General features: G+C 45.4%; 1 protein-coding gene across 9 annotated transcripts in view; it reads left to right on the top strand.

Moving 5' to 3' along the window:
- Positions 1–2,077: 2,077 nt before the first annotated feature.
- Positions 2,078–14,969, top strand: part of MTA1 (metastasis associated 1) — a 57,363-nt gene continuing 44,471 nt past the window's right edge. For 3 of the 9 annotated variants that reach the window (XR_009558071.1, XR_009558072.1, XR_009558073.1), the window contains exons 1-3: positions 2,078–2,544; positions 13,842–13,909; positions 14,788–14,881. Coding sequence is in view for 3 of the 9 variants with exons in the window: in XM_035103338.2 (XP_034959229.1) it covers positions 2,517–2,544; positions 13,842–13,909; positions 14,788–14,881 (190 nt within the window). In the remaining 6 variants the exon portion in view is untranslated. Of the gene's footprint in view, positions 2,545–8,873; positions 11,953–13,841; positions 13,910–14,787; positions 14,882–14,969 lie in introns of those variants that run through there. The other 6 variants (XR_004691821.2, XM_035103338.2, XM_035103335.2 and 3 more) reach the window with 4 other exon arrangements.

Genomic DNA, 14,969 nt, shown 5'->3' with positions numbered 1-14,969 from the left:
GTGCCAGCCTTCTTTTTACCAAGAAGCAGTTTCAGGATTCATGAAACCAGCAGATACAAGAAGGTGTATATGCCTTGATTTACCTGGAATGATTCCTTATAGAATTAAATTGACCAATTTGGACATGTGCCCTTTTCAGAATGGTTTTTATGGGGCTGTATAAATTATAATTGGGTCAGTTCTAATTGGGCAAGTGAATCCAAGGTGCAAGTAGCTTTCTCCCTTTAAGAGTAACTGAGCAACTCCCTACTACAGTGCAAGACCAGAGCCTATAATAAAAAATCCCATAGAAAGCCCAAGGCAAAGGCATCTCTCTCATGACATGTCCAAACCTGTGGCAGCTATGGTGAGTGCCAGGTGACATGGTCGAGATGAAAGCCCTAAGGGGATTCACCAGGGATTGTTGCTGCTGTGCCATGATGGAGGTGTGAGACCAGAGGAGAGCTAGCTTTGACACCTGACAACCCACAAAAAGGTAAAAACAAACAAACAAACTACACTTTCCAGTCAATATTGGTGGATCTTCTGGTAAATGTAAAGCATAGACCACTTGTTTTTCCCATAAGTGCTAGAATACTGCTGCATACAGTGAAATGGAGAATACGTCACTGTCGATTATATGAGGCAATGATTGGTTGTTACACAACAATATTGCCTCAGAGAGGGGACACTGTTATAAAATCATATTGGGGGGGTTGCAGGACACCATTATTAATGAACAGAGAGGGGTAACCACAGCTTGACAGCTACGGCTACCCAGAGTCCTTCGCACCACCATTTCGCCGCCACAGCTTGGCTCTCCTTCCCTCCAGAGACCCGCACCCCCTCCGCAGGGATTAACATATTCAAACACCTCCTAAAATCCAACATAAACTCTGCATTTCCCCTTCGCCTAAGGACAAGCATATGCAACCCTCGCTAAACTCTGCATTTCCCCTTCGCCTAAGGACAAGCATATGCAACCCTCGCCTAGACAATTATCACAGACAATTATCATAAACTCCACCAAGTAACGCAGCCCATTTTTATACAGCCTTACCATTTTATACAAACCTTATACAAACTTGCTATGAACTTTTACCTTCTCGTGATTATATGCTTGCTTCTTGTGATTATATGTCTGCTGGCCTTATGTGCCTTAAATGTGAGAAACCCCTCATATCCCTTGAAAGGCGTCCCTCCCTATATGCCTAAGAACCTAACCACAACCTCAGTATTACTCTTGATTAATTAGACTAGTGTTCCTCTGTATTAGAAAATAGGTTTGTTAGTATCTCTTTGTATTAGAAAATCACTGTTTTATATTTTAGAACTGTATACGTCAGGATGTATTAGAAATGTTTTCCATACTTATTTTCTGTGCAACCCTTCTCTGACCCCAAGCCCCCCTGAAACCTCCCCATCACCGTCCCATACCCAACGAAGGAAGACACGGACAATAGAAAGATTAGCTTGACAACTTTATTCAAATTAAACATGCCATAGTCCATCTTTCCGCGGCCTCAAGGAAAACACCTGCCAAAATTACCTCATGGAAATCGTCAGGAAATCGCTCCACTCCTGCGCCCATCTCGAAGGATTGCCCACCTGTCAAAACAAAGGGGAGTACCATCAACGACAGGAGAAGAGAGATTGACATCTCTCCATCTGAAAGGAAAAGTCATCTCCGCACCCAGCTAATCCGATCTCCCACCCACCGCCCTTGTCTCCCCCTCCCTCGCAGTCCAGAGATTTCCATGCAGGAACAGGAGGGTATATAGGGGGTCCTTACCATTTCCCGAGGTTCCTTCCTTCTTTCCAGAGGCAGGGACCCTACAGCTGTAGCCTTGCATTCTGCAATAAAGGGATCAGTTTGTTTTTCCTGACAGCATCGTGTGGTCTCTGTCATTTTCCCGGCGGAGCTGAACCTAGTGCAAATTTTGGAGCTTCCGACCCGCGTCTGTCCTTCTTAAAAGGCAACGCATTTTGGGGTACATTTTTCATAACACTTCCAACATCCTGGTCCAAAGGACACTTGCCTAGGCCCTAGGGAGAGTGCATAGGGTTTCAATGGGCCTCGGCCCACCTCAGGACCCCATAAGTAACTGAGAGGGGAAGGCTTGGCCTTTTGCCAGGGAAGACCCTCGGCCGAAGAAGCCCAGCACCTGGCAAGGGGCCGGCCACGAAGCCTTTCCCCCACGAGGCAGGAACACGGGAAGAAGCCCTCCCCACTGCACGAGGACCCGGAAGGGTGGCTGGGGGCAACCGAAAGCGCCCCCGGGGGACGACATTCCTGGTCTCTTTGCATCGAAGCGCCTTCCCGAGCCAGCCTGGCGGGGAGGGCCTGGCGGCGGCTGCGCGCTCCTCCCAGGCCCCTTCCCCCTCCTCCCGACTGGTCTCCTCCCTCTTCGCCGGTCTCCATTTTCCAGAGGATCCGGCGCCGACGGCAGCGCAAGCAGCAGAGGCGGTACCGTCAGCAGCGGAGGCAGCAGCATCACCACCGGCGCCTGCCGGGCCTTCCTCGCCCCGCCGCCGCTATGGCTGCCAACATGTACCGCGTCGGAGGTGAGGCCGGCGCCTTGCTCCCCCGACACTCGCGCCGGGGCCTGGCGGGCGGCGTGAGGCGTAAGGCGGGCGCGCCCTCGAGGGAGGCCGGGGGGGGGGGGGCGGCGGCAGCGAAGCTCTTCGCCCGGGAGGCTTCCTGAGGCGAAGCCCGGCCGCCCTTCCCGAGATGCTGCCGCGAAGGGAACCGGCCTCCCCTCGGCCCGAGGGAGAGGGCGAGGCAGCCAGAGGGGGGCGCCAGCTTCTCGCTTGCATCCCCCTGGTGGGTGCGAGGGATTGGGACCTTGCCCGCCCCGGGGAGAGGTGGGAAAGGAAACGCTGCCTGCCCGCGCTGGTTCGCTGGCCCTCCTTTCTGGGTAGGGCCCGTGTCAAGCCGCGCTGCCTAGAGAGGGAAGGAGATGAAATGCGCGGAGTAGGTCCAGAAAGACCAGGCTCCGTCTTCCCTGGGCATCGCCTCGGAAGAGGGGTGAGCAGGCGACCGGGAAGCTGCAAGGCATCCCCGCGGGCGCCTCTTCGGCTCCCTCGGCTGCCAACCTGCCCTCGCACCCTCCCCCCTCGTCCATACTATTGTGCTCAGGGTGAGATGGCAAGGGAGGCAGAGGCAGCTGCTCCTTGCAACCAGCTAACTTTCCTGCTTTCCTAGGCGTGCTTCTTCTTTGGCGATCACTCGTAGTCTTCCATAAACATGGTTTTTAACAATGAGTCCCTAAGTGACTCTGGAGGCCAATTCTGGATCCACACATCCTTCCCTAGTGTGGACATTGGTTTCCGGGCAGGAGTTGATCATGGTGTGGGTTTGCCAAGCGTGCCTTCCTCTTAGCACGTTTCTCCCTTGCGTCCTGGGTTCGAGTGTAAAGGTCCAGCGAAGTTGATGTTGAAGTGCAAGCAGCCTTTGCCCTGCATCTCTGGCCCTTGGTGGTGGTTGGGTGAAGGGCAGAGTTGGTAGCGTTGTGCATGACCCCCAGAGCGGGGGACACAAAGCAAAGGGCTCACAGAAGTGCAGCCTTGGGTAGGGTGGGGGGTACTACACATTAACAAGAAGTTTCCCGCACCCACACGAATATACCAGACATCGTTGAAGCCCTGTTTTATTTTTCCACATATGCGTGAGCGTTGTAGACATGGGTATCTGACTTAACAGTGGGAGCCTAACCAAGGCTCCTCAAAAGCTAGTCCTATTGAATTCACTGGGCTTTTCTCCCAGGTAAGTGGGGTTCGGATTGCAGCATCAGTCACACACTTGTAGATCCACTGTAGATAAACAGAGTTAAATTACACACATCAAAAAAGTCCATTGATTTTATGGGTCTGCTCTGTGTATGAGTTAGTCAGATAACACCCAGGGCCTTTTTTTTGTAGTGGGACCAAGGCAGGGATTGCCCTGCCAGAAGCTGGCCATATTGCTGCTCACCTATTTAGGTAGTACTTTAGAATTTTGACTGCTGCTGGCTTCTACATCAAGGTATTCAACTAAGTTTTACTGAGAGTAGACCCACTGAAATTATTGGCCATGACTAATTTGGATCCATTAATTTCAATGTATCTACTCAGAGTAAATGTTTACCTTTTGTTTTGATTAGTTATTAGCTGTTAAATTTTATATTTTTTCTCTTTAAAAAACTGTGTTTTAAAATATTTTTAAAAGAAATGTCATTTCCCTAGTTAGAGAATAAGTTGAAGGAGTGTGAGAGATCAACCTGTTGTTAGCATAAGAGTTTTCCTGTAATACATACTGGAGGCAGACCCTGACTTGAAATGGTTTTGGGATGCAGCCACCAGATAGAACAATGACTTCTGAGATCTGCCTTATGGCCCAGTGTCTGTTGAGACGCTTGCCTTTTTGCAGTCAGGTAGAGAAAGCAAAGTAGATGTGACTGGAGCAAGGCCCTCTCTATGAGCTGGAACTCTTATCCTGCTTTTTTATTGTTTCATTTCTTTCATATTCTCTGCATTCATTCTGTTCTGACAATCTGTTGCATATATTTATTTGTTTAGTATTTATATGCCACTTAATCAGTAGCATCTCAAAGCGGTGTACATAAAATTACAAAAATGTATGTTGGTTTTATGGTAATTGTTGAGGGTGTATGAGTGGGAATGCTGCTGAATTGTGATTCTTTAATTTTAATTCATTTATATCCTGCCTCACTACCAGCATGGCCCACAGTTAGGTTTGTCATATTCTAGTTCTCCAAATCCTGGCAGCTTGATTTATACAGTATATTATGTAAATCAAGTGAGGAGTTGGGAAATTATGCTGCTTTTCTACTCCAGAGTACTCCTTCCAAACTTGTTTTATAAAACAAGAAAACAGATCATTTGGCTTATTTCTGTATATATCTTGCAGGTGAGAACGAGGGCTGGGCGATATCTGGTTTTCAACATCACAATATATCACCATCCAAACATTGTTTTGTAGTGATATATCACAATATCTGAAACATGGAACTATGTAGGGTGTGTGTGAAGTTTGGGCGAAGGAGCAGTCATTGGAGAACATGTGGGTGGTGGTGGTGGTGGAGATCCTGTGAAGGAGTAGTCAAGGAGATTAACAGGTATGTGCTATGTGCACTGTGGGTTCCTCCTCTTGCTTGCGTTTGGAGGGCAAACTCCTTCCACTCCTCCTTAGACAGAGAAGAGATCCAACTTCACTGCCTTCATTGCATCTCCTAGGAGCCACCCGCTGGAGCTGTTCTGTGTGGTCCAGAGGTTGATTACTCCTGACTGGGGGGTGACCCTCTGGAGCACACAGTAACTAGCTGTAACTGAATGGCTAAACACTTTGATGATAAAGTTGTTCAGTTCTGCAGTGATTTAAAAGGTAAAGGTAAAGGGCCCCCTGACCATCAGGTCCAGTCGTGTCCGACTCTGGGGTTGTGGCGCTCATCTCGCTCTATAGAACCAGAGCAGCGCACGGAAACGCCGTTTACCTTCCCGCCGGAGCGGTCCCTATTAATCTACTTGCACTTTGACGTGCTTTCGAACTGCTAGGTGGGCAGGAGCTGGGACCGAGCAACGGGAGCTCACCCCGTTGCAGGGATTCGAACCGCCGACCTTCTGATCAGCAAGCCCTAGGCTCTGTGGTTTAACCCACAGCGCCACCTGTTAGATGCTGCTATTGTAACAGTACCAGCTGAGATGTCCAATGCAATGTCGAGTCTGGTGTTGTGGGATCATTTCCAGTTGATGTGGGCTGAAGATGTGCACAGAATACTTGTAAGTGATGTGCTTGATCACCTGCTCATCAGATCCTTGTCCATTCTGGTTTATTAAAGCTATCCAGGGTCAGGTGGCTGAATCGGTGACTGCTGCTCAAGTATCCTACCCTAGATCCAACAGTAACAACTATAGACCAGTTGCCAACACCACTTTCTTGACAAAGGTGGTGGAGAGGGTAGTTGTGGAGCAACATCAGGTATTTCTGACCTGGTTTTGAAACTGAAACAGCCTTGGCCATCCTGATGGATGACCTTTACTGTGAGAGGGACAAGGGGAGTGCGACCCTGTTACTTCTGCTTGATCTCTCAGTGACTTTTGATACCATCGACCTTGGTATCCTCCTATATTGACTTAGTGAGATGAGTATCTGAGGCACTGTTTTACAGTGGTTCTGTCACTCTGCAAGGCGGTTTCCAGAGAGGTGCAATTGGTGTGTGTTCCTCGGCCCCCTGGCATTTGTGCTGTGGGGTTCTGCAGGGTACTGTTTTCTTTCCAGAGCTATTTAATATCTGTATAAAGCTGTTGGGTGTAGTCCTTAGGAGTTTTGGAGGGAGGTGTCACCAGTATGCTGATAACACGCAACTCTGCTTCTCTGTAACATCTGAATCAGGAGAGACTGTGGAAGCTGTGGGCTGGTGTCTGGATGCAAGTGGTGGACTGGATGAGGGCCAATGAACCGTGCTTGAATCTTGGGAAGACAGGCTCTTTGGGTGGGTGGTTCCCATGTTTGGGCAATTGGCAAGTTACCTGTTCTGGATGACGGAGCAAGTGCATAGCTTGGGGGTACTCCTGCAGACATCATTGTCACTAAAGGCCCAAGTGTCCTCTGTGGGTAGGAGCGCCTTTTACCAGCTTCCTGTGGTTCACCCAACTATGGCCGTTCCTGGACAGGGATAGTCTGACCACTGTAGCTCATATATTGGTAGCCTCCAGGCTAGATTACTGTAATGATGTCTGTGTGGGGCTACCCTTGGGTCTGGTTTGGAATGCTGCAGCCAGAATGCTGTTGGGAACTTTTGGTCACGAACGTGTGACACCATTGTTAAAACAGCTGCATTGGCTGCCCATCTGTTGCCAAGCCAGGTTCAGGGTCCTTTTTTTTTTTGATTTTCAAAGCCTTGGACAGCTTGGGTCCAGAATATGTTAGGGATCTCCTGAACCTTTATATTCCAGGTTGACCACTGAGATCACCTGCAAGAGCATATTGGGTGAAGTGGTGAGGCTCATTTGACAACAATGGAAAATCAGGTCTTTGGTCCATTTCTGTGGAATGCCCTGCCAATATACAGGTGAAACTCGGAAAATTAGAATATCGTCGGAAAGTGCATTTATTTCAGTAAAGCAACTTAAAAGGTGAAACCAATATGAGATAGATGCATGACATGCAAAGCAAGATATGTCAAGCCTTTATTTGTTGTAATTGTAATTATTTGTCGTTAGGCGGGTCAATTATAAATGGAATGTAATTAATGAAATGTAATAGCGATGTTTATTTTTTTATTATTGTAACAAGTTTTTTATTACTGTGGAATTTACAAAAGAAAGCATTTGTAAAAATAAAAATAATAAGTTGCATTACTGAAATAAATGCACTTTTCGACGATATTCTAATTTTCCGAGTTTCACCTGTAGGTTCAGTGGGTTTATGTCTGCTGGAAACTTTTCTGTTCCTCCAGTCCTATGCTGGCAGTTAAGAGCACCCCCCCCCATGGTCTATTTACGGTAATTTCTTTTACTTTTAAACTTCTTCTTTTAATTTCTTATGATGCTATTGTTTGGTTTCATGTTTTTATACTGTTGTAAACTGCTGTGATTTTTTTTATGATACAGCAGTATATAAATATTTAAATAAATAAATAATATAAATAAAACTTTTAAGTGCAAGGCAAAAACATTCCTCTTCTCCCAGGCCTTTAGCTAATTAAACGATCTAAGGCCTTTTAAACTGTGTGATTGTGTGTATGTGTATGAGGGTTATTGCTTTGTTTGTTATTATGTTACACATTTTTGTGTTTATATACAGTACTGTAAACCACCCTGTGATTCCCAATTGAAACGTGATATATAAATTTAATAAATAATAATAAAATGATATACTGTATATTCCTGCGTATAAGACTACTTTTTAACCCAGGAAAATCTTCTCAAAAGTCGGGGGTCGTCTTAAACACCAGGACGTATTTCTTATATGGTGAGTATATCCCAGACTCTATATTTTAACTGGAAAAGTCGGGGGTAGTCTTATACGCCCAGTTGTCTTATACGCCGGAATATACGGTACTAGTGAAATCACCCCTTGTAAATTGTCATTAAGAGGAATGCTGCATGTTAAGATTGCTGTCAAAACCACTTGTGTCTTCATAGCAGATAAATAAAGTTCAGGATTCCCTGACAAATGCGTTTACTGCAGAGCAATTGTAGCGTGTGTTTTATTTATTCAGGTGCTTCTGCCCTGGTCTTCAAAGCTAAAAGCCTTCACAAAGTGACTTAGAATATTAATATAGTATAAATTCAATGCAAAGCAATAAAAATTTGGTATAGAAAACAATTGCAGTAAAAACAGCTTGTTTAAAATAGAAAAAGAAGACAGTCAAAAGGTCTTTTGAAGACCATGCTTAAAAACCATGAGGGAGGGAGGGGCTTTCACAGATCTGCTGTAGAGTGAGTTCCACAATAGCAGTGCTACCACCAAGAAGGTCCTGCCTTCAGTGTATCTCTCCACTCTCTGTTTTTGTCCTTCAAACTTTCAGAGACATTCTAACATTTTCTTGATGTTATTTTTCTTTGTGCTGCAATGACAGCTTGTGGAGGAGACCAGATGCATGAGCAAGTGCTTAAAAGTCTCTTCTCTCATGTTCAGTCACTTCAGCTGAGATGTGCATTTTTTGATGAGTGTTCCACAACAAAGCAATCACCTCACCTTCCTCCAAGCATTTGGTAGAGCTATCCTATATAGTTGGAAGATGTAGAACCTTTTCACTATAGTGGCTGGGGAAACCCAGTCAGATGAGCAGGGTATGAAGAAGAGGAGGAGGAGGAGGAGGAGGAGGAGGAGGAAGAAGAAGAAGAAGAAGAAGAAGAAGAAGAAGAAGAAGAAGAAGAAGAAGAAGAAGGCTTCAATTGGCTGATTTCAAAGCTGCACCTATATCTGAGGAGGGATAACCTAACTTCCATTGTCTATGCTCTGGATTACTGCAACACATTAGAAGTGGGGCTGTCTCTGAAGATGGTTCAGAAACTTCACCTGGTGCAGAATTCAATGACCAGGTTCCCCCCCAGGGCAAGACGGTTTGAGCATATAGCACCAAACCTGGCCTGACTGCGATTCCAAGCCCAATTTGAAGTGCTGGTTTTGATCTATAAAGCCTTAAATGGCCCAGCACTGGTACCTCAAGGACTGCTATAAAACCCAATGGGACTCTGCAGTCATCACCTGAGGCCTTTCTGCATGTGCCTCCTCCACAAGAGGTCCAGAAGGTAGTAACATGAGAACGGGCCTTTTCTTTGGTGGCTTCCTGTTTATGGAATGCTCTCCCAGGGAGGCACATCTGGTGCTATTGTTACGTAACTTTAGACACCAGACAAAAATATTCCTCCTCTCCCAGAGCTTTGGATGAGGAAGTAGAAGAATAGATGAATTCTGGTATATAGAACTCTATAACTAGTACTTGAGTTTACTTTTTTGTTACTCCCACCCCATCCCTTTTTCCTTTTATGTAGTATCTTTTGGATTGTAAAACTGAGGGCAGGGGCTCTTTTATTGATCTGTAAGCTGCTCTGGGAGACTTCTCAGATGAGGAGTGGGATAAAAATGCTTTAAATACTGGTAGTTGAGTAAAATAAGGTTCCTTTTATTTAAGGTTACTGTAATACTTTGAACAAAGAGGGGAGTGGAAAATAATATAGTTAGAATTTATGCACTCTTTTGGGTATTCCAGGTTCTACTTAGGCATGTAATTTTCAACACTCAATATTCTGATAAAGTTTTATTTCAATTTGTAATAAATTTTGTTTTTATTGCTATCTGTGTTGAATGTTTTAGATTATTCTTTGTATAGTGCTTAGAGGCTTTCTCTCAAGTTAGTGGTATATACATTTGGTTAAATAATTTTATATCCATGACCAGTAATACAGTTCTGACAGTATTATTATCCCCATATTGCAGGTGTGGGGCTGACCGGTTGACAGACAGCTAGATATTTTCCGCAGAAAGTCACCTTACCCATCAAAGGCAAGATTTCATGGGGATGTCTGTGGATCTTTTATCTTGCTCCCAGAGACAGCCAGGCAGCCCCTGTTCCAAAAGAACACTTCACTCAGTACATATAAGTTGAAAATTTTATTTACTCTCACAGCTAACACCACCATAAACACCACATCTATGAATAATGATTTCTTTCTAACTTTCCAGCACTAGACAGATTTAAATTGTTGGTCTCTCACCAGTCCTCCAGTCCTTACTGTGAGGACAATCGCTTTACAGCATGCTAATGGTCTGGTCCGGAACAAATTGACAGAATTTCAGCTACCCACTGTCTTCTGATTTCCTTTGTGCTCAGATTCCTGCATTTACCTGAGAGAATTGCATAGGAGTTACTTCCGAGTAGGTACAGTTAGGATTTTGGCTTTGGTCCATTTGTTGACCTGTCTACTCAAGCAGAACATGGGTTATCTTGAGAGAGTTTTGTATGATGAGGTTGCAGGCGCAATAGAGCATTCCAATGGTTGAATCTGGAAGTTTAAGCTTGATAGTGTGTCAGGCCTAGCCGCAGTCATGCCATATCTTTCTCTAACAGTTTATCTGCAACTGTTTGACTGGTGTAACCTCTCTGTGTCTTGTACATGTACAGTGGCACCTTGTTTTGAGTCCGGGATCTGTTCTGGAGCCCCGGACACTCAATGAAAGGGACGCTCGACAAAGTGCTGCTCTGCGCACGCACGCGGAGTGGTTTGAACTTCTGCACATGCGCGAGCGGCGAACGCGGAAGTAACCTGTGCCGGTACTTCTGGGTTTGCCGCAGACGTGTGCCGAAATGGACGGTTGATGGGGCGGACGTTCGCGGAGGTATTACTGTATCTAAAACACACAGTTAAATAAGTTCACACTGTAGTAACAAGTATGACCACTCCTGGAGGAAATTAATTTAGAAATATTAATTTAAACTTCTCTGTTTCTCTTATGGCTAATTCTGTGTAAAACCACAAGCTATAGCATCATCATCATCATCATTTTATTTGTATGCTGCCTTTCCATAGTTAAAACAATGCTCAAGGCGGCTTACAGCATGACAAGATTTACGTAATTACCAACATAACAAAAGTCATAAACAATAAACAAAACACATCAAAAGGTCCACAACCAAATGGAAAACAGTTTCCACATACTGTAAATCATAAAATCTAAAACTAAAAATACTTATATAAGCATGGCATGCACAGCAAACAAACACAGCAGCTTTATTCAGGGATTTCCTTATGCACCACAGAGTAGAGGATTTCTTCAAAAGCTGCACTTAGACTCACCTATTTGTTGCTCGCTTGCAGGGCTGTCCCAAAACATTTTGCTGCCTGAGGCAAAGGACAAGATGGCAACTCTTCCATTCTAGTCAGAAAAGTTGACCTGACTGGTAGCTGAACATGACTTCAGCACTGACAATGGGACAGCAGCCTCTACTGCTTTTTCCCAAACAGCTTTGGGGAAAAACTGAAAAAAACCCTGCCCCCCATCCTCCCCTCCCCAGTTTTTTTCAGGCCTTCCCATCTCTAACTGCACCTAAGGGCACACATAGGTGGGGGGGGGGGCTTCCTTTTGGTATATGCTGCCTGAGGTAAAGGTAAAGGGACCCCTGACCATTAGGTCCAGTTGTGACCGACTCTGGGGTTGCGCGCTCATCTCGCATTATTGGCCGAGGGAGCCGGCGTATAGCTTCCAGGTCATGTGGCCAGCATGACAAAGCCGCTTCTGGCAAACCAGAGCAGCACACGGAAACGCCGTTTACCTTCCCGCTGTAGCGATTCCTATTTATCTACTTGCATTTTGACGTGCTTTCGAACTGCTAGGTTGGCAGGAGCTGAGACCGAGGAACGGGAGCTCACCCCGTCGCAGGGATTCGAACCGCCGACCTTCTGATCAGCAAGCCCTAGGCTCAGTGGTTTAACCACAGCGCCACCTGGGTCCCCATGCTGCCTGAGGTACTTGCCTCATTTTGCCTGTGACACTGATTGCCTGGTTTTGGAAGCTTTCTGGACTTTCTGATGCATAAGTGACCAAAATGAGCTAAATTATTTAGAATGGAATAATGAAAACAGAGTCAAACAGCAGGTTGGACATCTGAAGGAGTGTGCAGCTTTTTGAAACCTTTTGGGCACCTAGCACATTATTTTCTTATTTACCATTGTGTTCTGCAGCATTCCTACCTCCTGCTTCAAATGTTCTGTTGTCCTGCTTGAAAGAATGCTTAAGGCACTTGCGTGTAAACCTCTCCACCCTGGCAACTTTTCCTTTCCATTGCATGTTAGTGCTCTTAATGTAATCTTTGTGACAATTTTTAAACTTTTGATATCCCTTAGTATGTGCCAGTGTGCACACTGCAGGCATGTTCTGTGCAGTTCGTCCTGCAATTGAATACAGTACATACGAGTGGCTTTGACGTCTATTATAGCCAGTTTCCATGGAATTATAGCATTGACCCTAGGCTCCTGGGTCACAGGTGAATGTTTTCTTGTAACTTGGATGCATAAGCTGCCACTATGCACGTGACATGTCTTTACATCAAATATGTAATGAGACTTTAAAAAATGATGACCTATTTCTTTTTTTAAAAGGCCCTTTTATTGCAAATTGATATATTTATTGGTTTATGTCTGAGTTACTGCTCATGCTTAGTTTAAACCCGGGTTGGGGAACCAATGAGGGGGGGGGGAGAAATAAAGTTGTTTTTGAAAACATTGCAAGTAGCTGTTGTTTGCAAAACACACCTTTTGCAAACAGCTTTCAAAAATTCTCTCCACCTCTGTAAAATGGGGCGATGGGACAATTTTTGCCAAAGGGAGACGTCTGGTGTGCAGGCAATGCTTTCAAAGGGTAGTCTTCTTTTGAAGCCTGATCTTGCTGTCATTTCAAAGAGGAATAGATTCACAAAGGCTTTGGGGAGTCTCTCACACCAACTCCATACCTTTGAGATGGCAGTGGGATTTGTCTTAAAAGGGAAGCAGGGGAGAAGCTCACTGTATACTCAAAAGGTTGGCAGAACCCTTCAGGAGTTCCCTCCCTTCTCTTTTAAATCTCCCCTCTCCCCTTAATCTTTGTTCACAAACTAATTTAATCTCCCTCACTTTTAGATTCATTCCTGGAATCATCCTCTAAAACCCACACATCTGTATGGGTTTATTATTATTATTTATAATAAGTATTTTATATGGTCTGTCAATGATATTGGAATTGGTTGACGTGTTGCCTCCTTTTTTTGGTATTTTAATGATATTCTCATAGCAGTATGCAAAAACAATCTGCAGCAGGTTTTTTATATATATAAAATTGATTTATGCTGAGTTGTTCTCTTTCAACAATTGTTTTTGATCTGGAAATTGGCAAAAGTGTTTGTCTAAGTGAGAAGGGTGGAATTTTGAGCCCTCCTTTGCTGTCAAAGGATTCATGCAGACTGGCTGCTGTTTCTCTCAGTGATATTGCTGCCCTAACTATTGTGGGAGGACCAGAAGTGGGCAGGTCCAGGCTAAGCTGCCTATAGAGCAGAATCCATGAGTGCGGGAGCAATTTGGGGAGGAATATGGGTTGGAATGGATTTGATATGTCATTACTGCCTTGGGGTGTGAACAATGCATAAGTATTGGGAGTGGGGAGTATGTCATTACTGCCTTGGGGTGTGAACAATGCATAAGTATTGGGAGTGGGGAGAATGCCATGGCATTTGATGATGGCACAAACAAGCTATCTTTAAAGGTGGTGTGAATGTGTGTCTCTGGGAGGGAGTGGGTAGAAAAAAAGTTGTCATTTCCCCCTATTTATAGGCTTTAGTTGTCTAAAACTTGTACTTCAAGATTGGTTTTTCCCTCCTCCCCAGATTATGTCTACTTTGAAAACTCTTCAAGTAATCCATATTTGATAAGGAGAATAGAAGAACTCAATAAGGTAAAAATAATACCAGTTCACTTAGTGACTTTTGAAGGTATTGGCTGTACTTGCTAGTTCTGCTAACAGTTTTTATAATTTTCAGCTAACTCTCAATTACCTTTTTGTAAGGTGATGTCAGCACATGGAAGGAAGAAGCAGGCAAACTGTCCCTAAGCTATCTCCACTAATCCCCCTGGCTCACCACCCAGCGACGTAGCTGGATGCTCGGGCACACGGAGCGGCAACCTGTTCCGTATGGCGCATGCGTAGTGTTGCTACGTACAGTGCATGTGGCGTACGAAGCGCCGCTGCGCATGCACCGTACGGAGCGGGTTGCCGCCGCCGGCACTCTCACCATGGTCCTCTGCGATCCTGGTGCTCAAGCGCCGGTGGCAGCAAACTGTGAGCAAGCCACGGAGCAGGTTGCCGGTGGCGGCACTCAAGCGCCGGGATCCTCTGCGATCTTTGGCGCTCTGCAGCTTCCTCACTGACCTGCTCGGTGCGCGCTTTGCTTGTTCCTGGGCAAGGGGCGGGACAGGGAGGGGTGTCAGCGGCGGCCGCTGACACCCCTCCCTGGCCCGGCCCTTGCCTCTGCCCCAGCAGGAAGAAGCAAAGCGTGCTACGGAGTGGGTTGCCGGTGCCAGCGCTCCAGCGACGTCAAATCTTGAGCAAGCTGCGGAGCGAGGTTTTTAAAAAACCCTCGCTCTGCAGCTTCCTTGCTCACCTGCTAGGCGTGCGCTTTGCTTTTCGGAGGCGAGGGGTGGGCCAGGGAGGGGTGTCAGCTGTATTGGTGTTCTGTGGTGTAGTTAGTAATAAAGCATTTATATACCTACCAGTTAAGCTTCTCACTTGAAATTAAATTATTATTATTACTATTATTATGCTCACTATGACAGACAGCCAATGGAAACGTAGAAGCAAAAGTGGTGTGTTTCTATAGACGGAGGGACATCTCAAGCACATTAATTGTACTGGCTGACAAACATGCAAGTAAGCTTTCTATATTATTAAATTAAATTAAATTATAAACTGTTGACTTAGTTTTAAATAACATGCTAAAGGAAGCTGCTGGATGGAC

The sequence above is a fragment of the Zootoca vivipara genome, chromosome 8 (genome assembly GCF_963506605.1).
Source record: "Zootoca vivipara chromosome 8, rZooViv1.1, whole genome shotgun sequence".
Lineage (NCBI taxonomy): Eukaryota > Metazoa > Chordata > Lepidosauria > Squamata > Lacertidae > Zootoca > Zootoca vivipara.
This window is presented reverse-complemented; position numbering and strand designations above follow the sequence as displayed.